Source organism: Raphanus sativus, chromosome 5, assembly GCF_000801105.2.
Source record: "Raphanus sativus cultivar WK10039 chromosome 5, ASM80110v3, whole genome shotgun sequence".
Lineage (NCBI taxonomy): Eukaryota > Viridiplantae > Streptophyta > Magnoliopsida > Brassicales > Brassicaceae > Raphanus > Raphanus sativus.
The window spans coordinates 30,688,520-30,712,000 of NC_079515.1; the positions used below are offsets into that span (position 1 = coordinate 30,688,520).

The 23,481-nt window shown below is 32.9% G+C and overlaps 4 protein-coding genes across 4 annotated transcripts in view; 2 read left to right on the top strand and 2 right to left on the bottom strand.

The window, feature by feature from the left end:
- Positions 1 to 422: 422 nt before the first annotated feature.
- LOC108829134 (25.3 kDa vesicle transport protein SEC22-1) overlaps positions 423 to 23,481 on the bottom strand; it is a 57,317-nt gene continuing 34,258 nt past the window's right edge. The window contains exon 7 of the mRNA XM_057011154.1: positions 423 to 433. The gene's annotated coding sequence lies outside the window, so the exon portion shown is untranslated. The remainder of the gene's footprint in view (positions 434 to 23,481) is intronic.
- On the top strand, positions 700 to 2,661 carry LOC108836489 (rho GDP-dissociation inhibitor 1-like). The gene is made up of 5 exons (XM_057011155.1): positions 700 to 1,088; positions 1,537 to 1,603; positions 1,764 to 1,988; positions 2,086 to 2,210; positions 2,504 to 2,661. The coding sequence occupies exons 1-5, from the start codon at positions 903 to 905 to the stop codon at positions 2,573 to 2,575; spliced, it is 675 nt and encodes a 224-aa protein (XP_056867135.1). The 5' UTR covers positions 700 to 902; the 3' UTR covers positions 2,576 to 2,661.
- On the bottom strand, positions 7,436 to 9,777 carry LOC108836486 (leucine-rich repeat extensin-like protein 1). The gene has a single exon (XM_018609638.2). The coding sequence runs from the start codon at positions 9,369 to 9,371 to the stop codon at positions 7,668 to 7,670; it is 1,704 nt and encodes a 567-aa protein (XP_018465140.2). The 5' UTR covers positions 9,372 to 9,777; the 3' UTR covers positions 7,436 to 7,667.
- Positions 14,395 to 15,285, top strand: LOC108863122 (uncharacterized). The gene has a single exon (XM_018637440.2). It carries the CDS (start codon positions 14,502 to 14,504, stop codon positions 15,174 to 15,176), a length of 675 nt encoding a protein of 224 aa, XP_018492942.1. The 5' UTR covers positions 14,395 to 14,501; the 3' UTR covers positions 15,177 to 15,285.

The following is a 23,481-nucleotide window of genomic DNA, read 5'->3' on the forward strand; positions in this document are numbered from 1 at the left end:
GGATATAGATTTTGGGTTTTGTATTTACGTTTTGGGTTTAGAGTCTAGGATTTGGGTTTAGGGTATAGGTTTGGGTTTAGAGTTCAAGTTTTTGGGTTTATAATTTATGGTTTGGGTTTAGGGTTTAAGATTTGGGTTTAGGATATAGATTTTGGGTTAATAATTTAGAATTTAGGGTTTAGAATTTGGATTTAGGGTATAGAGTTTGAGTTTATTGATTAGATAGTAACATTAACATTATTAAAATTGATAGTATTTATTTTTTTAATTATTTTGGTTTTTGAAAAAATTATTTAATATTTTTTAATCATTAATCTAGTTGGCATTTTGGTTGGTTCTTAAGGAGGTGGTAAATTTAAAGATTCACCATAGGGGTTGAATCCAAGTCTTGTCCTTGCATCTCACGGGAGACACCGAATTAATCTCCTGTCTCTACCGCGGTTCGCTGGTTTCAGACTATCAGTCATGCATGGGTATATCGAGATCTACATGCATGCATGTATATTCAGATGCACGTACGTATGCATAAATTAATTATGCTATACCATTTATTTTTAGAAATAAATCATGTGAACGGAAGACTACAAACCCTAGATTAAGGATCACCGCATGACCGTTTCTCCTAACTCCATATTTAAACATTCCTCAAACAAAAATACCAAAGCTCTCTCTCATGATCCATCATTTAACTGTCTTTGTTTTTCTTCCTGTTACCTTCTTCTCATTCTTTGTAAAAAAAAAATAACAAACCCTTTAATTAAACTCTCTTTATTCTTTTGTTTTGTGGGGAAGACTAAATGGTTGTCTCCTCATCTCCGGGAAATCGTATTGAATCAAATCCAATAGTGGGGATTTTCTAGTAACCAAATTAAATCAGAACAATATATATCAAGAAAACAAAGATGGTTTTGAAAGAGGAGGAGAAGAAAGCTGAAGAAACTTCAGAAGACCAAAAGGGACAAGGGGCGTTAAGCAGAAAGAACAGCCACAGCTCTTTTTGTCCGACAGATGATGACGATGAAGACGAAGAGAAGAAGCTTGAACTTGGTCCCATGATCGCTCTCAAAGAACAGCTCGAGAAAGACAAGGTTTTGATCTCTCATGTCCTGTTTTCTTAAATTAGAATAACACAGCATTTTTGCTATGCTGCTACGTTAGTCCACAAATGCTACATACTCCCTCTGTTTTGGATTAAGTGTCTTTCTAGAAAAAAAATTTCGTTTCAAAATAAGTATCATTTTAGAATTTCAATACAAAATTTATTAATAATATTCTCCAGTTTATTTTTCTATTGGTTGAAATGTGGTTAAGTGTATAGGTAATTGTCTTTTTATCTTGGAAATATATAAAATCACATGTTTTATTAGTATGTGTGCATAAGTCTAGAACAACAAATAAAATGAAACGGAAGGAGTATTTGGTTTTTTCTTCTTTTAATGTTTTTATCTGACCTACATAATAATAGGTGAATTTCGTTTTCAAAACCTAGACGACAGTCTACTCATTTTTTTGGTACCATTGAAATAAATTGTTTAGGATGATGAAAGCTTGAGGAGATGGAAAGAACAACTTCTAGGCAGTGTGGATATGGAGGAGGTTGGAGGTAAACCAATTTCTAGTACCTATATTTAGCTCTATCGTTTAATAACAAATAAATCCGATTTAAAGAGAATTCCAATTGATTACATTATTGTTTTGTGTGCAAATAGTATTTATATATAACTATATTTGTAATTTGATTGAATAACAAAATCTGGGTACAGAGACTACGGATCCGGTGGTAAAGATAATGTACTTAACAATTAGGTCACCGGATAGAGAAGACATGGTATTGACGGTGCCTGAAAACGGAAACCCGACATCGAAAGAACCATGGTTTACTCTCAAAGAAGGCTCTAAGTACACTCTTGTATTTACTTTCCGTGTGACCAACAACATTGTGTCTGGCCTCCGGTACAGTAATTCGGTTTGGAAGACCGGACTCAAAGGTATTTTTTGTGTCTTTGACGCACTCGTGTACCACACTTAAATACAATAACATTTTGAAGCTTTTTCGCTATTTTCTCTCTCTTTTGTTGAGAACAGTGTATAGTAGAAAGGAGATGCTAGGAACGTTTAGTCCACAGGCGGAACCGTATAACCATGTCATGTTTGAAGAATCGACACCGTCTGGTATGCTTGTTAGAGGCTCCTATTCCGTTAAATCTAAGGTACCAAATTAAAAAAATCGAAACGTATTTTCATATTGTTAGTTAAGCATAACTAAATACCATTTCCAATTCTGTGATAACTTATAATCATATCTTCATAACTGTTACTCCATTTTCTAATTTGCTATTAATAAATTGGCAAATGAAACAATGTAGATACATTGGAAAACTACTGCTTGTTTTCCTCTTGATGGGGAAAACTACTGCTTGTTTTCCTCTAGATGGCTAGAAGCGATTGTTCCGAAATTAAGAAAACCATTTGCCAACAATTTTGTCTTATTTCTATTTTTCAGTTCGTAGACGACGACAATAAGTGCTACCTGGAGAACAACTACACCTTCGACATTCGCAAGAATTGGCTGTGATCCTTCCACATAAGTTAATGGAATAAAAAAACATACTTCATCTGTTTCAAGAAAAATGTCACTTTAGATTTTTTATTTTGTTTTCAAAATAAGTGTCATTCTACAATTTCAATATAATTTTGTACATTAAATCTAATTTCTACTCTTTTAAATGACTAATAGATTTTTATTTAAATTATTTTTATTTAATTAGTCATACATTAAATAAAGATATACTAATCAACTATATAAATTTATTAATATTTGTGAAAAATGTTAAAATGACACTTATTTAAAAACGGATGAAATAATATAATACTTTATATGTTTCATAATAAGTGTCATTTTAAGGGTTTTTATTTTGTTTCAAAATAAATGACATTCTACGATTTCCATGTAATTTTGTACATTAAATCTAAAATTGTACCATAATTTTTTAAAATCCTTCTTATTTAATTAATCATACATTAAATAATATATTAGTCAATTGTACAGATTTTTTAATCTACGTGAAAAGTGTCAAAGTGACAGTTATTCAAAAAATGATTCATTATTGTTTCATATTTTGTTGTCTATCTCTAATTAAAATTGGTTAAACTTAAATGGTTGTTAATACTAGGTTTGAGCACTGATCGGATATTTGGGTTTTTGAAAGTGTTTGTGATTTCCTTCGTATGTTACGTATATCTAATTTTTCGATTTGCTTTGCTAAGTAAAAATACGGATATTCAAAAAATGGATATCCGAAAAATAAATAGATATTTGTGGATATTTACGAATATTTACGGATATCTCATCTTCTTTGATTGATACAACTAATCTTAAAATTCAATACAAATTTGTTTTGTAACATATTTTTTGCATGGTATATAAGATAAAAAATTAAAAGAAGTAGTAAAACTACATATTTTGTAAATTTTTTAAACATAGTTAACAATTATAATACCACAAAACTTAAGAAAAAGTTATAATTGTCATAAAAAAAATTCCTTTTATATAATATTTTTATATAACTAATAATGTGAATAGAATTTGTCAAATCACATGTTAGATTTATAATTATATAGTTTTATACATTTAAAATTTTAAATATAATCAAGATATATATGTATTTATATATTGCCGGATCGGATCAGATATCCGGTTTTCAAAATTTTAAATATTTATGATTTTCTTCAATTTTAACGGATATTAATTTTTAGTATTTGTTTTGCTTCGAAAGTTTACGGGTATCCGAAATTCAATCAAATTAAAACGAATAACGATTCGAATCAAATTTAACGGATAAAATATCCGGTCCTAATTAATACACATGTTGACGAAAGGTTAATAAGTGCATCTATCTTATTAAAACAGAAACATTCTGTTGGACCTAACATTTATTTTGTAAGTTTTTAAATTAAATACACATTATACTTTATAGTTAAACTTACATTAAATCATTAATGTTTCTTTCTTTATATTACTATCTATGTTTCCAAACAATATATTTATTTCTATATACTACTATCAATGTTTCCAAACAATATATTTTTTGTACTACTATCAATGTTTCCAAACAATACAATAATTAATCTTAGTTATGTTATATCTATCATTTTCTTTTTAAAATTTTGTAGAAACGTCATAATTTCATAAATTTAAAAAAAAATAAACTTTAAAATTTGGAGTATAAGATTACAAATTATGAAATTGTTACAATTTAAATCAAATTAGATTACATATCGGTCATCCAACAGTTCAATCGGTTAATCTCGGGTTTTAGTAATTTTTTTAATATGAATATTTTAAAAACCTAAATTGAATTGTCAGATCTCCGAATTAACCGATATAATCACAATCGGGTTGAATTTAAAAACACTGATTTAAATGCAAAAATATTTTAAATATACACTTTTAAAAATTACCAAAATATTTGTTAAGTTATTAGTGAAATTTTTTTATCGTAAAATATTCCGCGCTTCCAAAGCGCGGATCAAGATCTAGTATCTGATAAAATAAAAACATGGAAGAGAGTTGTTGACCGAAAAAATCATACTATAAGAGAACACTAGATTTTGACCCGCGCTTTCAAAGCGCGGGTTTATATTTGGTGAAAATTTTATATAATCACATTTATATAATCCGTCTTGTATATGCATTTATATAACCCGTCTCATATATGTGTTTTATATTCGGGTTTATATTCGGTTAAAACTATATTGTACATGTATTTTTAGGTTTTTAATTTTGAATTAGATATTTTAATATAAATCAATATAACAGTTTTATAGTTTTGATCGGTGTTTTGAAACTCGACTCGGACCTGCGGTTGAACGAATTACCGGTTTGTAACCCGGTATTTTTAATATTGTGATTTTTTCTAATGATAAGACAAATTCGGTGATCATAAGTTGGAAATTTGTTTAAAATATATTTATATTTTTCAAAATCGTTCTAAATGATAATGATTGTTGTCAAAATTAATAATTTTAGAATTAGAAAACCGGTGGTTAATAACAGTATCAAACATGGAAATAATCGATGCATATCAAACAAAGAAATAATCGCAAGCCGAAATTAAATTAGAAAACCGGTGATTAATGACAAATCAAAAAATAATTAAGAAGAAATTAGCGTAGAATGTCCAGAATACCCTTAATGAATACAAAGGAAAGGTTCTTTGGTAGGGGTAAAAAAAGTAAAAATCCAAAACATGCTTGTACTTTAATAGTATAGATTTAAGAAGATTGTACACCTCGAGAACAATGAATGCTTTACTTAAATGCATTTTGGCGCACTGCACTAAAATATTAGAGTTGGACATTTTATCCGTTAATTTTGATTTTAATTCGTTATTTTTTCTATTCTATTAAAAAAATCTGGATAACTTAGATAATTGTAGGTCTTTGAAACAAAAAAAATATTAAGAGATAAATATTTATTAAAAATAAAACAAATCACAAATACTAAAAAAGAGAATCAGATATCTGATCCACTTTAACTTGTATAGAAATATATGTATTTGTACAATTAAATATAGAAATTTAAATATACAATTTTTGTTGAACTATTATTTTAACATATAAATTTATTAATTTTATTTATAAAGTTATTTATATAAGTATTAAACTAAGAAAGTATATAAACTATTTATAAAAAACTATTACTCATCTAAAATTTTATGTTTTATGAGAACATTTAATTAATTTTAGAAAAGTATGAAACATATAGTTTCATTAATTTTTATTTTGTATTTCATATTACTTTAAAGATATTTTTTGAAGACAAATTTGTATAGTATTTTTAAAAATTTATTTGTCTCATAATAAATCCGTAAATGTTTACAAATATCTGCAATTTTCGGATATTCAGAAAACTGGATATCCGTACAAAATAAATAAAAATAGAATATCCGTAAAATATGAAACAAATCTCGGACACTGAAAGTTACAATAGTATTTGATCCGTGGCCAACCCTAACTCCACTATCGATCGATATCATTTAAAGCAGTGTTTTTAAAACCGGACCGGCGAGCGAACCGGAAATTATTTGGGTCACGGGTCATTGTGGTTCGACCTGGTTCGACCGGGGTCGATTAGATTAAACTGAATTTATTATTTTATAAATATTATATATATTCTTTTCAAAAAATAGTCATAATGTTTAGAAAACTTTCAAAAATAACAAATTGAAATGTGATAAAAATAATATAAAAAAAAAATAGTTCAAATCTAAAGTCAATAGGAAAAAAAACATTTAAAGTTTATTCTCCAAATCTTTGTCCTTCTAAATCTTCATCACCTATAAAAATTATATACACATTAGTTACAAAACTCTATTTTGGTTGCAATTTGTGACAAACAAAATAGTATATATGTTAAAAAGGAGAAAAAAATAATTATTTTATTAACAAAATTTTGATTTTTATACGAACCAGGGTTTCGTCGGTTCGTTGGGTCACACGGTTCCCGGGTTTTTAGCGGTTCAACATGGGTTTTTGACCGGTTCAACTTTAGTTGGGTTTTGACATTAAACCAACCCGGATAGGTGTCCGGTTCGCGGTTGAACCCGGTCCGACCGCCGGTCCGGTCCGGGTTTAACAACACTGATTTAAAGCTTGTGAAAAATAAAATCACTAGATACTAACATAATCAACAGATTTATATTCGCATATAAAGACAAAACCTCTATATATAAAATCAATCACATTCTCAAAATACAAACGTCAACTCTCTCACAGCCCAAAACTAACTTTCAGCATGAAGAACACCTAGAACACCTATAAGTTCCAAAGCCTCTTCTCTTCTCTCATCTTCCTCCTATTCCTCTTCACACTCCTACCAATTTCAAGAACCAACTCCATCAGCTCCCGTGGTGGCTGCCGACATCCGCCGTCGCAAACTAGCTGCAAGACATGCATGGTGGAGCAGATGAAATACGGCTGCCCTAAGTGTGTGCCGGTGCTCCGGTGCATGGCTCGTTGCCTTTAGGGTGGTGTATCTCAGAGTACATGGACCACCACATGCGGCTGCGACACCGTGGCCAAGCCCTCGCTTTTGGAATGTAAACGCTGTATTTCTAGGTGTAACTGTAGCTGTGCGGATTAGGAACGTAGCGACTTAATGCTCTCTCTTTGATGTTGCAATAATATGTTGAATAGTGTTGGATCTTTGTCGTTTAACTTTATATGTTATATAATGTTGAATGCTTACCTATATACTACTATCGTTCATATATCAATCACACAAAATCTAAGAGTAAAGAGACATATCCTGATATCCCCACAGCTTCTCCTAGGATAAACAACTCGTGGGATAGCCTGATGAGGCTACGCCGAGAGAAAGAGAACCGACTGTTAATAGGAGTGTATACTTATTGTTATTATATATACAAGCCAGTTTAATAACAAGAAATACACTATCATTGGTAACAGATAGGAAAACTATATACTGTATCCATTCTGTGTTAGGGGAAAAAAGAACAAAATATCCACAAAGTAAAAAAGTATGGAAAGAATAATAACTCGAGTAATAACCCCACACACATGTTATAGTCTCGTAGCCAAAAGAAACTAATTGTGAGTAGTCGTTAATCATAAGTCGATGCACTTTCTTCTCTCCCAATGAGACACTAGTAGTAAGGAGGGGAGGCATATGAGACACTTGGAAACGGTGGAAGAGACGTGTCGGGGTAGGAAGAAGGCGGTGGTGTTGTGTAAGAATTTTCAGGAGCTCGTTCATAACTTGGTGATGCTTGTGGAGGATTGCCGTCCTTACATCCCTTTGATGGCGGCGGAGACTGGCTTGGTGAATAGTAATACTCAGTTGGTGGTGGAGGACTTGGTGTTTCCCATGGATAGTAAACCGGTGTTGGTGGTGGAGGACTTGGTGTTTCCCACGGATAGTAAACTGGTGATGGTGGTGGTGGACTTTGTGTTTCCGATGGATAGTATACGGGTGATGTTGGTGGTGGACTTTGTGTCATGGGTGCGTAGTATACAATAGGCGGTGGTTGACTTGGAGTAGGCGGAGGTGGAGGAGATGAGTATACATAAGGTGGTGGAGGCGGAGGGTAAGCTCGAACGGTAGGCGACATCTTGGACGACGGTGGTGGAGGCGAAATGTAAACATAAATTGGCGGAGGAAGCATCCGAAAAGCAGGCGACATCTTGAACGTCGGCGGAGGTGGAGAGAAGATGTTAAAACAACCAAACTTACTGCAATCAACAGGACGAGCGAGCAGAGATAAACACTCTTCAGCCGATCTCTGACGATCCATACCAGCAATACAGTTCATAGAGCCGTTCACAATGGCCTCGGTTACAGACAAAGCTGCGCATATAGGAGCACGGCCGGTGAAGAAGTTGGAAGCGTAAGTGAAGTTCTCAAGGTTAGGAAGCTGGCAGATACTTGGAGGAATAAGTCCTGAGAAGCCATTGTTAGCCACATGAAGCTCTTCTAAGCTCTTCATGTTGCCAATGCTAGACGGTAACACACCACGTAGAGTGTTTGAACTGATGTCGAAAACCGTCACGTTCTTGAGGTTTCCTATCTGAGGAGGTAAGCAACCGGTTAAGTTATCGTTGGAGAGGATAAGCTCGTTGAGTGTCTTCCCCATTTGAACGATACTTCCCGGTATGCATCCGCCAAGATCGTTGTCTGCGAGAACCAGAGCAGAAACAGGGGAGTTCCCCATGTTGTCGGGAATACCGAACCGAAACCTGTTATGGTTCAAGAAAATAGCGTCGAGCTTTCTGTCGAAGAGCTTTGAAGGGATCTTGCCTTCGAACTCGTTGAAGCGGAGATCCAAGAACTTGAGAGAAGGCAAAGAGAGGACAACGTTAGGGAACTTCCCAACCAGCCTGTTGTTGCTAAGATCAAGCTCGTGGAGAAGCTTCATGCGGTTAAATGTCAGAGGAACTTCACCGCAGAAACGGTTCGAGTTAAGGTGGAAGAGGGCGAGATCAGAAAGGAGACCAAGCTCGGCAGGCAAGTAACCAGCCATGTCGGCGTGGTTGAGGTCAATGCCCGCAACGACACTGGTTTTAGGGTATGAGTTTGGAGAAGGAGCACAGTAGATTCCATTGTAGGAGCAAACATCTGAGCCGTTCCAGTTGGCTGTGAAGTTGAAAGGGTCAGAGAAGATTGTTTGTTTCCATGATTGGAGAGCAATGTAGGCTTCACGTAGCTTCGGGTTTTCAAACTTGAGTTTTGGGTCTACTTTGATATGATCTCCCAAGCCGCTTTCGTTGCGCTCATCTGCTTTGATCTGTAGTAAAAAAATGGAGGAGAGCAAGAGGAGGAAGAAGACAAGACGAAGAGGAGGGATCAGCATTTCTTATGGGTCAAGAAACCCACTTTTTTTTGGCTTATGATAACATCTATTATCTCTCTGTGCTCTTCTTCTATATAAAACAGTTTTGAAACTCCAAAGTCGTGTCTCTTTCCATCTCTCTCATTTTCCTTTTCTTTTTTTTTTTGCTGCATTTGTCAATTAGTTACATGTTTACACGTAGAGGATACAAAAAAGAGCTGATCTTAGCGCAGAGGTGAAACCATAGTCACTGATTTTTCTAACTTGGATGCACGTTCCAAATCAGCGGTCAACCTTTAATCATATAAAATACAGTTAAATATGTTTGTAACTCAAAATGACATTGGTGCGGTGCATGATCTATGGAAAAGAAGCGGTCAAAGAAAGACAGACCTGTAAGCACGACCAAGTGGGAACAGAACTTGGACGCAAGTCTGTCATAGGATTAGGAAACGTGTATATATCTATCATCATTCCTTAGATTTTTATCCCTATGATAATGAGTTGTTCACCAGTTGCTAAGTCCTCCAAATGTGAGCAACAAACATAAACTCAAAACAATTTCTTTCGGTTAGTAGAATAATAAGAATAGCTTGATCTAACCTCTATGTTTTCGTTCTTTATAGTGTTTTAAAGCGATTCTCTGGTACAAGATGCTGGTGTGAGCTCAGCTAGCAGACACAACATCAAGTAAGGAATATAAAATCATAGAATAAGATGTGATCAACAAGTCCAAAGAAAAAAATATATAAATATATATAGGTTAGAACTTAGAACTTCCATGGCTAGATATCTTACTTTCAAGGAACGTGTCCAGGACTCCAGGGTAGTTAAATAAGGCAAAGCACATTTTTGAAGTGTTTTGCATGCTCTGGAGGTTGATCCAAGGTGATGCATAGTCCCTAAAAGTAAAGCAAAGAATGTCCAATAAAGCACGTGGAATTGAAAGATACCTCAGATATTCTCGAGAAGATCATTTGAAGGCTCAAACAACAAAGCAAACTACAATATGTGCAGAAATATCTTATTATCCGTGAATCTAAATAGCTATAACATTCAACGTTTTGAAACTCAACCAAGCTCGAATGCTTTGATCAAGGTAAAGCAGAGACATGAAGATACAGAGAGCAACCTTAGACCATTATTCCAGTAAAAGCTTACCATGATCAAGTTTCATTTTGTCATCAATCGATGATTCCATGCTACATTAGAAAGCCAGAGACAGTCTCAAGCTCAAATTCAAAGCTTATATTAACAGGAAAGCTATCTTATCAGCATGTTTAAAATACAATCAAATGGACAATGTATTCATATGACTCAGAACTATCCATAATCAAGAATCTGATAGATATCAAATATCTCTACACGGACTTGGCATGTGCAGAGATGACGTGGACAAAGAAATATAGTAATTGAAAGACTCTAAGCGGTTCAGAAGCTTTGCCGTTGGATTCTGGAGGCAGCTAGAGATTGAAGAAGACGATGTATAAATAGGAAAGCTCGAGTGATGTGGAGATCATGCTTATGATGTTGATGTGATTCAAGCGCTATGAGCTTGGAGGTGATGATCGCCATGAGATCATCTCTACGATCGCTATGAGATCGTATTTCTATCTGTTATAAGCGTCGTTGTTCTTGTAATCTGACATTGAAGACCAATAAAGGAGATAGAGATTTCTACAATCTATCATTGGTGCGGCGAAACTTGATCGGAACCACCGCGAAGGTACGAGATGGTGGAAACGAGTAACTGTGGTGATCGAGAGAAGACGACAACCGGAGATTCGACAAAATCGATGGCTCTACAACTGATTCAAGAAGAGATGGAGCTTACGAAGCATAAATACGAGCAACTAGCTCGGAGTGATCGAGCTACGACGACGGCGAAGGTCGAGCCGGTGGAAAAGAAGATCGAAGCATTATCGAAGAAGATGACCTTTCTCACGGATCGATTGCAACCTCCGATCGATCAGGTACCGATCATTTTAACTGAACCGGAGCAAAATCATACACAGCTAGGTTATCGGGGAATCAATGATACTGTAGCCAATCGAGAAACGAAATTGAGAAAATTTGATATGTCTGTGTTTGCTGGTCCTTTGCCATTTGATTGGATCTCGAGAGTGGAGAGGTTCTTCAGGTTTGGGAATTATACAGAGGAAGACAAGTTACACCTAGTATCATTGAGTTTGGAGGGGCCAGCGTTGCAGTGGTTCAATGGTGAATTGATCAGTGATCCATTCTTGAACTGGGAGCAGTTTAAGGAGAGAATGCTAGACAGATTTGGAGGCCCTATCGACGATGATCCAGAAGCAAGGCTTTTCTGTTTAAGGCAAGAAGGAGACATTGGTGATTATGTCAATGAATTTGAGTCGTCGAGGAATCAGGTGACAGGACTAGATGAGAAGACTTTGATCAAAGTGTTCTTTAATGGTCTCAAATCAGAGATGAAGGAGGTCATTAGAATAAAAAAACCAGTGCGCTTGATGGATTACAAATTAGCGGTTAGCAAAGAAGTAGTTTTTGGGACAGAAGTGAAACAGATTCTCGTTGCTAAAGAGCATCATGAGACAGCACGAGAGAAGCATAGCACAACTGTGGAAGAAGTTTCTTTGACCTCTGTTGCAGAAGTACACCAGCAAGATTTGGTTTGCGAGATTGTTCCTGAACCAGATATGGTGAAACATATGGCTTTCTCAACGGTGGATGAATTATATGTGAGTCCTAGTGATCGTCTTGTTAATAATTGCTCTTCACCAGAGTTACTGCTCAAGCAAGACTCAGTTCTTAATGCCCTTCACGAGCCAGGGAAAGCAGATTCATGTATGGAGAAGCAACAGAAGTTTTCTAAAGGCTGGAAATTTAAGTTTAAATCCAAACCTTTTCAGACGTTCTGGCTTCGAAGGTTGGTGAACTTACACCAAGTTTCACCGTGGGAGTCTAGAGATATTCTCAGTGGTTCGGAACGTCAGTTGCGGCGTTTAAGCAGTTCTCCATATCAACCCGAAGTAGTCCACCCTCTTTCATGTTCTGCTGTGTTTGAACAAGACCATACAGAGCATAACGATTCAGACAAAGGAGATTGGCTGTTCCAGGATACAGATGGGAGGTGGAAAGTCTGTTTTTCTGTCTGGCTTGAAAGTTTGAGATACTTGTGCAGAGTAAGGAAGCAGCGTGAGAACAAAGCAGTTGCAGAAAGGTCTCATTGTGTAATTCTACATATGAATCAGATCTCTGTTGTAAACTCATTTGCTGGATTCAGAGTTAGGAATGGTAGTGAGCTGATTTGTTGCTCGTCTCTCACACGTCATACACTGGAACAACCAAAACTGATGAGACAGAATTTCAGGCAAAGACTTAAACGGGGATTGAGAGTCTTACAAGCATTGACACAGCTGCTAGTTGGTAATGCAAAGTTTCAGGTGAAACATAAGTGGAGGTTTAAGCAGTTTCAAGTGTTGGTGTTGGCAAGAGTTGCATGCGGACTAACAGAGTTGCAGCAGTATGAGTTCTTTCCTGGAAAATCTCCCCTTTTCCTATTCATTCCAAGCTTGTGGGCAAGCTTGTTTTCCATACACGAGAATAATGATTTGTTGGCTGGTAGAGATTGAGCTGATTTGGTGGTTTGCAATAGCAAGGGAGTCTGATCTTTTCGTGAAAGATGTTAGACAAGTGTGGGAAGTATGGATTACACACTATCTGTTGAATAATGAAAGATGCAAGCTGTTGATATACATCAAGAAGCAGTTACAACAAGTTCTCGTACAACAAAGGCATAAGTGTAAGAAGTTTCCCAAGACATGGATGTTCAAATATAAAGCTAGACTAAAGCACGTGCAAACTCTACCATTACATGTTGTTCTTAGTCCTTGGAGGAGTTCTTCTTTGGTTTGGCATTGATGGAGAAGTAAGGAGCGTGGCAGATGGGTAGAGAGAGATATGCTGGAATCGTTTAAGGCTTATAGATTTACCATGCTTTCATCTTAGCAAAAGCTAAATGCCGAGTGCCAAAAGGATGGTTGGTTCTTTCCATACAAGCTTGTGGACAAGCTTGTTTTCAAAGGGGAATTGATAGATATCAAATATCTCTACACGGACTTGGCATGTGCAGAGATGACGTGGACAAAGAAATATAGTAATTGAAAGACTCTAAGCGGTTCAGAAGCTTTGCCGTTGGATTCTGGAGGCAGCTAGAGATTGAAGAAGACGATGTATAAATAGGAAAGCTCGAGTGATGTGGAGATCATGCTTATGATGTTGATGTGATTCAAGCGCTATGAGCTTGGAGGTGATGATCGCCATGAGATCATCTCTACGATCGCTATGAGATCGTATTTCTATCTGTTATAAGCGTCGTTGTTCTTGTAATCTGACATTGAAGACCAATAAAGGAGATAGAGATTTCTACAATCTATCAGAATCATCCAGCCATTATCAACAGAGAAACATAAAAGTTACAGAGTTCCACTACGGATGATAGTTGATTTGTGACACTAAGTTCGTAACTAATCACCAAATCCACATATTAACTATTCATCAGTGTTCAAGCACATTACACTGATACAAGTATCCTAAAGACGAATAAGCTAGCACTAGCAGCATTATGATCGCCACGAATTGAAGAAATCGCCCATTACGACACGTACGGAGGGTTTAGTGGATTCACCGGCGAGGAAGGAAGACGAAAACAAGTCTGTCATCTTCTCCGGCTAAAAGTTTCAAACCGGCGGGGCAAATTCTTCGTGCTTTCGGCTTCATTTGGGCTTCTAAAATAAGCCCAGAGTTAACTTATCAGTTAGGTCCATAACTAGTTGTTAATGGGCGTAAATAGTGGTGGCCTGCTGGGGACTATATTTAAATGAAGCCTCTTATATAACTGGTCCGCTCCATAATCACGATTTGGTTCGAAAGAGGACTACAACTTCGGATTCTTAATAACACTACTCGGAATGAATTATACACATTAAACATCTTAACGAGACCATTTAATAAAGGGTGATTTGTATCAAGCCTAATTTCGTAAACTACTAATCACAAAACAATAAAAAAAATGAAACAAACGACAAACCTAGTGACCCTTTCGGTATTTAAAGTCTCAATAACACATTCATCAATGAAGTCTATTTCTCTCTCTCTCCACCATACGACGCAATGAAGAAGCTCTACAAGAAAGGAACTGTACACCCGTCGCCGCCGCAGATAAAATCCGACGACCAACTTCTTTCTCTCCTTCCCGTTGCCATATTCTCACTAGCGGCAGTGCTCTCTCCGGAAGACCGTGAAGTCTTGGCATATCTCATATCAACCGCCTCTTACTCCGGCGAACTAAACTTTACCTCCCGCGTGAATAAAACCAAACCCGGCGAAGTATCTCATTTCGACAACCACTCCCCTCTCTTCCACTGCGACTGTTTCAGCTGCTATACGAGTTATTGGGTCAGATGGGACTCTTCACCTAATCGCCAGCTGATTCATGAAATCATCGACGCATATGAAGACAGCTTGGAGAAAAAGAATCAAACAAAGAAGAAGAAGAACGTAAGTGGGAAGAAAGACCGTAGAAAGCGTTCAGGGAAACCTTCAGCTCTTGCTACTCCTAGCTTTGGTCCGAACGATTCAGAGATTCCGAGTCGACTCAGTGGCGAGTTCATCACAAGTTCGAGGGAGTTGGTTGATGGTACTGGAAGTTGCAACGGCGGTTTGGAATCTACGGAAGAGTTCCGGACCGGGAAGGATGGTGAAGAGGCGGCGGCAGAGGACGAGAAGGGGTCCATTAGGAGGTTTGTGACTTTCATTGGTCAGAAAGTCTTTGGTGTTTGGGGATAAAAAATTTTTTTACCGAGAATAATTACAAGAAATAAAAAGGTAGAACTTTTTTTTTTATTTCTGTTTTTTAGGACATTATTCTTATATAACACATAACCCTTATAGCTTATTCTATGGTAACCCACATTATTCTACATGACACACTTTATATGAAATATCTAGTTCACTCTTAATGAATTTGTTCTTTTTATTTTATCTTTTTTTTTTATTTCCAGTAATTAATTAAAAAAAAACAAAAAACAGAAAAAGAAATTGGTCTTCTTCAACATTGACGTCGTATCTCCTCCGGCAGCACGCGACGTCTCCGATTTTCAATTTCAATGACAGCATGCGGTGTATCTAGTACTCTCTGTAATTGTGACCATCTTCTCCTCTTCAAACTTCAAACGCATGATGGTTTATTGCTCTAACCTCCAATTAAAGTTGTGTTCGATAACTCGTAGGCAACATTTGTCGACTCCACCAAGTCGCCATCATCGCCGTGATTTTAGACCCTCACCGCCGACTCCGCCAAGCTTTGATTTCAGTCAACCATGGATGACGATGGATTGAGAAAATCTCAATCAACCATGGATGAGCGATTGATTGAATCTGGTGGGAGAAGCAACTTTTCACTATTTATGTTTTTGGTCCTCAGATTTTTTGTTTCTCTTCATTTTGATCCCAAACTTTTTAATTGACTAGATTTTTTTTCTGATTTCAGCTTGAACTTTTCAATTACGCATTTTAACCCTTATTAGCTCTACAAATAGACAAATAAATATAATATATACACCTAAATACAATTTAGAAAGATTAAAATAGCCTAAAACTAACTGCATAATAAGTAAAATCATGAAATTGCTAAAGGAGTGGATTATAGATGGTACAAAAAGTACAACTCATATAACTAGACATATAACTCATATACTATACATGTAATATTGATTTCATTGGTACAACTTCATATTATATATCAGACATGTAATATTGGTACTACTGGTAAAACTTATTCATTGTAGAAATTTTAAAATTACATTTGATTTTTCATATGAAGAAAACAATCAACTAACCAAATTGGTGTGTTTATAATGGTCTCTCCTAACTATTGTAATTTTTAAAAATTTGTTGAAATTATTACATTATCTCATAAGTATTCATGTTTCACCTTGTACTTTAAAGGTTTGTTTACTTGTTTGTCCACTATATTTTTGAAAAACATACACCGAATGCATTTTAAAGAAATTAATGATTCAATTATATGTGATATCAAATGGATAAACATATAGAAGTAATAAAACCGGGTTATATTTATTTTTTATGTGGTACAACTAACTTTTTCAATTTGACTGCCAAAATACAACTATGTACAAACTTGTACAACTCAAAAATTGGTACAACTATGTGTTATTACAAGAACATAGTTGTACCAGTTAAACCAATATTACATATTCTTCTCGTAGTTACATTAGTTGTACTATTTATACTGATCATATTAAACTACTTTTCTCTTAATTTTGTGTTTTTAGACTTTCATTTTCTCGATGGAGTGTATTTCTATTCATAACATTCAAAATATTTTCCAAGTATGTGTAAGACCTATAGAAAATCATATATAAAATCATTGGTATACTAAAACAACACAAATTAAGTGTTGCCAGTACAATATTAATAATACTACTACCATAGTCAAACCAGTTGCACTATTATTGTTGTAGTCCAAACATAAAACATAATGCTTATGTATTTTTTGTACTTGTGATGCCATGTGCATCATCTTTTGTTCTCTTGGTGAAGGTATATTGCTATTGATAACATTAACATCCCACAGAAAAACATATATATCATCATCATCACCATCATTCATTGCTCTTTATGCAAATATATTTTCGTTAATCAAAGGTGTTATGATAATCTGAGATGGCTTTGCTAATTTGCAAAACATAAGAATAAAAAGCTATTTGAAGTCAAATACGAAACTACAACTAACATTGATATGCCATTTTTAGTATGGAAACATTGGTACTATTACCATAGTTAAAATAGGTGCACAAGTTGGACTATTATTGTCATAGTACAACTAGCATAACTACTCTATATATACCAGACATAAAATACTGGTGCAATTTGTACAACTTCTTCAATCAAAAAATTTTAAAATTTCATTTGGCTTTTCATAAAGAAATAACATAAGACTAAACAAGTCGAAAGACCCTTAGAATGGTCTATCCTAATTATTTGAAGTTTAACCAATTTTTTTTCTGAAATAATTACACAATCACATAAGTTTCTATGATCTACCTTATACTTTAAATGTTTGTTTACTTGTTTGATCACTATATTTTTGAAAAACATACAACGACTATGTTTTAACAAATATAACGATTTCATAGTATATGATTCTAAGTATGTAAATATATATACAAGTAGTACAACTGATGTATATTTATTTACTAATTGGTACAACTACATATTTTTATTTCTGGACAAAAATACAACTATGTACAAATTTGTACAACCCAAAACCGGGTACAACTATGTATGCGACATGTGTTAATCTATATTATAATTAAAAATATATATTAAGATAATAACAAAAACAAATTTTGTTAAAAAAGTAATTGTAAGTATATTTAATAGTAATTTTCCATTTTAAAATCCTAAACAAAACATAGTTGTAAATAATTATTTGATAGTAATTTTCCTTTTAATATTTTTAAAGAGGTTAAAATTTATAATGATATAAAATATATATACTAAGATGACAAAAAACGAATTTTGAAAGAAATTAATTTTAAAATTGATTTAACAGTAAAAAGAAAAATTTTAAAAATACTTAATAATATTCTAAAATTACTTAATAGGAAACTTGGTTCTTCAAAGTTGTTAATTAATATGATTGTGACACATGACAATTATATATTTAAAATTGTGATATGTGTTAAACTACTTCATAATTTAAAATAAATATATAAGATAATAAAAACGATTTTTGGTAAAATTAATTATATAATAAATTTCCATTTTAAAAATCTTAAACCAAATATTATTTAATAGTAATTTCCTTTTTTAATAATGCGACATGTTTTAGAATATATCATGATTAAAACAATATATACTAAGAAAATAAAACAAAAACGAATTTTGAAATTATTTAATAGTAAAAAGAAAATTTAAAAAATTTGATTGTAATTTTTCTTTTAATTTTTTGAAGTTGTGTTAGAATATCTCATGATTAAAAATATATATACTAATAAAATTAAAAGAAATTGAAGAAATAATTTTCGTAAATTTAATAGTAAAATTTAATTTTAAAAAATATTTAATTGTAAAATTTAATTAAAAAAATTATTTAATAGTAATATTTAGAAATTTCCTTTTTACAAATCTTAAAGAAGAGAAGTTTGTAAAATAACTTATTTAATACTAATTTTCCTTTTCCAAAATCCAAAAAAAGATAATTGTAAAATATAATTTGATATATAATAAGAGTACTTTTACAATTTTTAGTCTTTAAAAAAAAGAAATTACTATCAAATATTTTATAATATAGAATTTTAAAAGACTATGTAATAGTAATTTTCCTTTTCTAAAATATATAATGATTCAAAATATATATACTAAAAATAATATTGAAGAAATAATTCTAAATTTTATTTGATAGTGAAAAGTAATTATAAAAATTATTTAATAGTAATTGTTTAGAAATTTTCATTTTTTAAAAGACTTTTCATTTTTTAAATATCTATTAAATAATAAACAAAAAAGAATGATATCATATTTTTGACACATGTCACCCTTTTAAAAAATTATTGACACATGTCACAATCATGTTAATTAGTAACTTTGAAGAACCAAGCTTTATATAATAAGATTTTGACAAATGCAAACGGGAAAAGATTAGGCCAACATGTCTCATTGGTTATATATCATTTTATTGATAGCATCATTCATACAATGAAAACAAAAACCAAATATCACCATATTAATTGCAACGTTGTACTTGTTATACACGTTCTAGTTGTACTAGTTATATTCAACCTAGTTGAACTAGTTATACTGGTTATACTTAATCTAGTTGTACTAGTTAGAGTGGTATTAGTTGTACTAGTTTTAGTTGTACCAGTTGTACTAGTAATACTCTGTGTTCTTCAATGTCGCGAATTTTTCACAGTGAAGCTGAAGTTCGATCCAGATAAGAGGAAATCGATTAAGGACGAAATAAGTTAATTGACTTGGGATAAGAACAAAAAAACAAGTAAAAATCTGGGTTAAGAACAAGAACAACAAAATTGGATTGTGTGAGGTGAAAAAGAGATTGTGCTTGATTTGGGGATTTAGGGTTACAAATAAGTTGGATTCTGGGTCAGAAAACGGGTCGGATCTTGGGTGGATATTAGTGGCACGGGTTGTAAATAAGTTAATGTCTTCTGGTTTTTTAGTTATTTACCTTTATTTTATCTTTAAATTTAAATGTAAAATAAATTTAAATCATGGTTGTGTCATTTTAGAATTTTTGAACTCCCTTTGATCCTGTTTTTTACTCACTTTGTTCTTTCTAGCACAAACATGTTTGATTCCATTTGTAAGCATTAGGAGTAGTATAATGCGACAAAAATATCATTGTATTATAACATCTTGATTACATAAAAAATGTTAGTGTAGTTGCACGTATTTAATACGTTTGTATGTAACATCGTGATCATATAGTATAAAATATTGAAACTTGCTTAAGATATTATTTTATTACCGCCAAAATTAATATTATGGATTATTGTTGAGTAGAATACAAAGTAGAATTGTTACCACTGATTTTTCTTCCGTGATTTCTTGAGGTATCGATCATTATTTTTATTTTATTTTGCAATGAGATAATCGATCTTTTTCCTTCAGATGATTAAGATCAGTATAAGAAACATGCAGAATTGTTACTTCCTAGATACTACTACCTACACAGTACATATATATAATTGATTGTCTATAGACTATAGTGATAGACTGATAGTGGCTTTTACTGGAATATTGATTTTATAAAAGTATACTCGTCTAAAAATCTACAAAACTATATAGTATTATTTCGGGTCCAACGATATTTTTTGTGCTGCCGACCACCACAGCCATTTTGATGCTGCCCATGAATTGTTGTTGTCACAATATTTGTCTGTACATTATTGCCCTTTGCGGGTCATGCAATCTGATCTCTATCATCAAAGCGTAAAGTCTAAAGTTAAAAGTAGGCATGCACTCTGAACTTATATATTCGTAAGCTGGTAATGAAAGAATAGTTATTTCAGAACTATCTTTCTGAACATGTCAACTGAGTTAGATTTCTCACTTCTCCGTTACTAAATCGTATACTTGTTGTTCCAATATCCATGTGATTCAGACAGAGTATAAGTAGATTTGTATGGTTTGTTAGGTTCTTTTATAGGATATAAAAAGAAATATACAGAAACAAACATCTCAGAACTTTTTTTTTGTCAACAAATGTCTTAGAACTTTGAGTAGACATTTTTAATGAAAGTCAAATATGAACCCTACTAGAGATAGAGCCAGTGGCGGAACTAGAAACATTTTGTATTAAAGTCAAAAAAAAATTAATAGAGTTAATTTTTTTTATTTTTAATGGAGTCAATGTAATTTTTATTAAGCAAAAATAATTATTTTACAATTTCTTTTAAGTAAAATAAATATTTTAAATTTTAATTGATCCCACTGTTTATCTACTGCCTCTGCTTCTGGAGGCCGCGCTATGTTATAGCTCAGGGGACCATGTGACCCTCCTTCATTTGTAGATTTTAATTTATTTACCTGAATGTGTAATTAATATCTAATAATTTCGGTTATATTTTTTTATCATGCCCCCATTCATTTTAGAGAGATTTTTTTTGCCCCCACTACAAAATCATCCTCGCTCTCTACGATCATTTTCTTCGAAGTTCAAACGATAGCACTATATTTAAACCTAATTTCCGTCTGATAAAGACTTACTCAGCTTACTCCAACCGATGCCACTGAGTATTTTTTCAGTTGGTTATATTATTATTTGGCTACAGTTTTTATTCTAATTGTTGTGAACAGTCGTCGTTAGGTTAGAAGAATAGAGAAGAAAACGTATTGAGGCAAATACCCGTTTAGGGTTTCTTATTAATGATGTGATGACAATTTACAAACCCTTAGACCCATATTTATACAGCCTAAAAAACCCGATTTTTTTTTCCCAATAGAAATAATAATTTTCCTACGTCCGACCCACGAGTGCTGGATATTTTACTGGTACATCAGAGATTTAAGACACACAGATGCAACACTAATTTTAAGTTAAACATCTATTTGGTTAGATAATCATGGCTCTGATTTGGTTACCCTTGAACTAGTGTTTTTATGATTTGGATTTCTTACAACTTGGAGAATAAGATCCCTTTCCAATAATATTTTGTTTTCTCTTGTTCGAATACAGTTTTAAATAACCATTCAAGACTTTGAAAATGTGCAATGAACATGTTTGTTGGATAGGTAAAATATCTATAACCCGCAGCATTACAACTAAATCATATGCAGAACAAAAAATTCCAATGTAAGCAAGAGTGATCTGATCATCATTCTTATCTCTTTGTTTATGGTGTTTAACTTTCATAATTTATTCTCTTAAAATAGGAACATGACATATTAATAAATGTTATGTACAATTATGTATTTTATTTACTTAAGAGATTATTTTCTTAAATTAAATTAATATTAGATACAAATATGATTTATAAAATTCAAATATAAAAACTAAATTTTTTAAAAAAATAAAACAAAATAGTTTAAGTTTATTTTTTCTAACAGAACGAGGGGAACTGAATCTTAGAAATGCGGATATTGGAATATTATGGTATCACGAATACATAGCGAAAGTGGAGACATAAAAAATGGCTTTGGTTTTGTTAAAAAAATGGCTTTGGTATCGATGTAAATACTTCTCTCATATTTTTCCGCGCAAAGAAATAGTTACTTTTGTTGAACTGATCAAAGGACACATAAATATTTGCACTACTAAATAATCAATTTGTTGTATGGTTTAGTACATTTATATAAGATCATGATTAACCCGGAGTTTTTAAAATAAAATTTTTAACGGAAGTTAAGAAACTGTTACTTAATTTTTAACTAAAAAGTTAAAAATCGATTATTCAAATCCTTATTTAAAAACTAGTTCTTAGTTTTTTTAGATAAAAATTAAAAAATAATTTCTTAACTTTCACTAAGAACTTCACTTTAAAAATCCAGGGTTAATCATGCTCTAAGACCATGATTATCCCACAATCCCAAATGGGGTTCTTTCTTTTTCTTTTTTTTTTCCTTTTATCCGACTTTTTGAAAAAAAAAAAAAAAAGATAAACCAGTCGTGGGCCACCACGTTTCAGTGGGGCCCGCGATCATGAAAAAACCCAACCCATTTCGTTTCTTCCTCAGTCGACTTTTTCTTTGGTTTTTGAGAATTTGCTGGGTCCCCCTCCCTCTCTCCTCCTTCAAGATCCCACCAAAACACTGCAATAAACCTGCTCTAAGAATCTAATGATTTTAAAACAAACTACGTATCTAGCTGACTTGTTTGTTTCTAAAATAAAAGTTGGAGTATAGACTATCGAAACTATTAACATGATTTAGATCATGAGTCTCTTATTAAATCATTGAAGTATTGTTGATTTTTCCTTTTACTCGTCGTTGAAATATATGCTGTCAGATGAAAAATGTCAAGTCAATATTGATGTGAATTTTTGTACTTTTTAATTATTAAATACTCTATGTCAGAGGAATAAGATAACATCAGTCATCACGACTGACTGAGGAGGAGGCGTGTTTGAGAGTTTTACATTTTATATACTATACTAATAGTCTGGACTAAAATGGTAAACACAACAACGTCTTTGACTCTATCTGTTTACCTGCGTATTAGTTAGATTTTTGTCTGAACTCTGCGAAAAAACCCTTTTTTTGTCACAGTTATAAACCTTAAGCCATTATTATTGACGGCAAGATTATTACTAGTATTTGTTTAGGAATTAGAGGCCAATTTTCATTTACTACTACTCTTCGTAGATTTTTGACCCGCACACTAGGTTAAAATCCGAGTCCTGTGCGGATTGAATATTATATATAAATTATTTTAATGTATTATATGTTTTTACGTATTATGAAATAATATATATTGAATATTTAAAATTTAGTAAATGTTACTTATATAATTAAATAGGTACAAAAACAAATAAATTTTATTAATCTAAACAAACACTTTTTCTAATTTTGATCATTTGTATTTTTTATAACAAAAGTTTAAAAT

Coding starts and splice junctions, on each gene's coding strand:
- LOC108836486 (XM_018609638.2), bottom strand. CDS start 9,371: ATGCTGATCCCTCCTCTTCGTCTTGTCTTCTTCCTCCTCTTGCTCTCC.
- LOC108863122 (XM_018637440.2), top strand. CDS start 14,502: ATGAAGAAGCTCTACAAGAAAGGAACTGTACACCCGTCGCCGCCGCAG.
- LOC108836489 (XM_057011155.1), top strand. CDS start 903: ATGGTTTTGAAAGAGGAGGAGAAGAAAGCTGAAGAAACTTCAGAAGAC. Junction 1,089..1,536: donor AACAGCTCGAGAAAGACAAG/GTTTTGATCTCT, acceptor TAAATTGTTTAG/GATGATGAAAGCTTGAGGAG. Junction 1,604..1,763: donor GGATATGGAGGAGGTTGGAG/GTAAACCAATTT, acceptor ATCTGGGTACAG/AGACTACGGATCCGGTGGTA.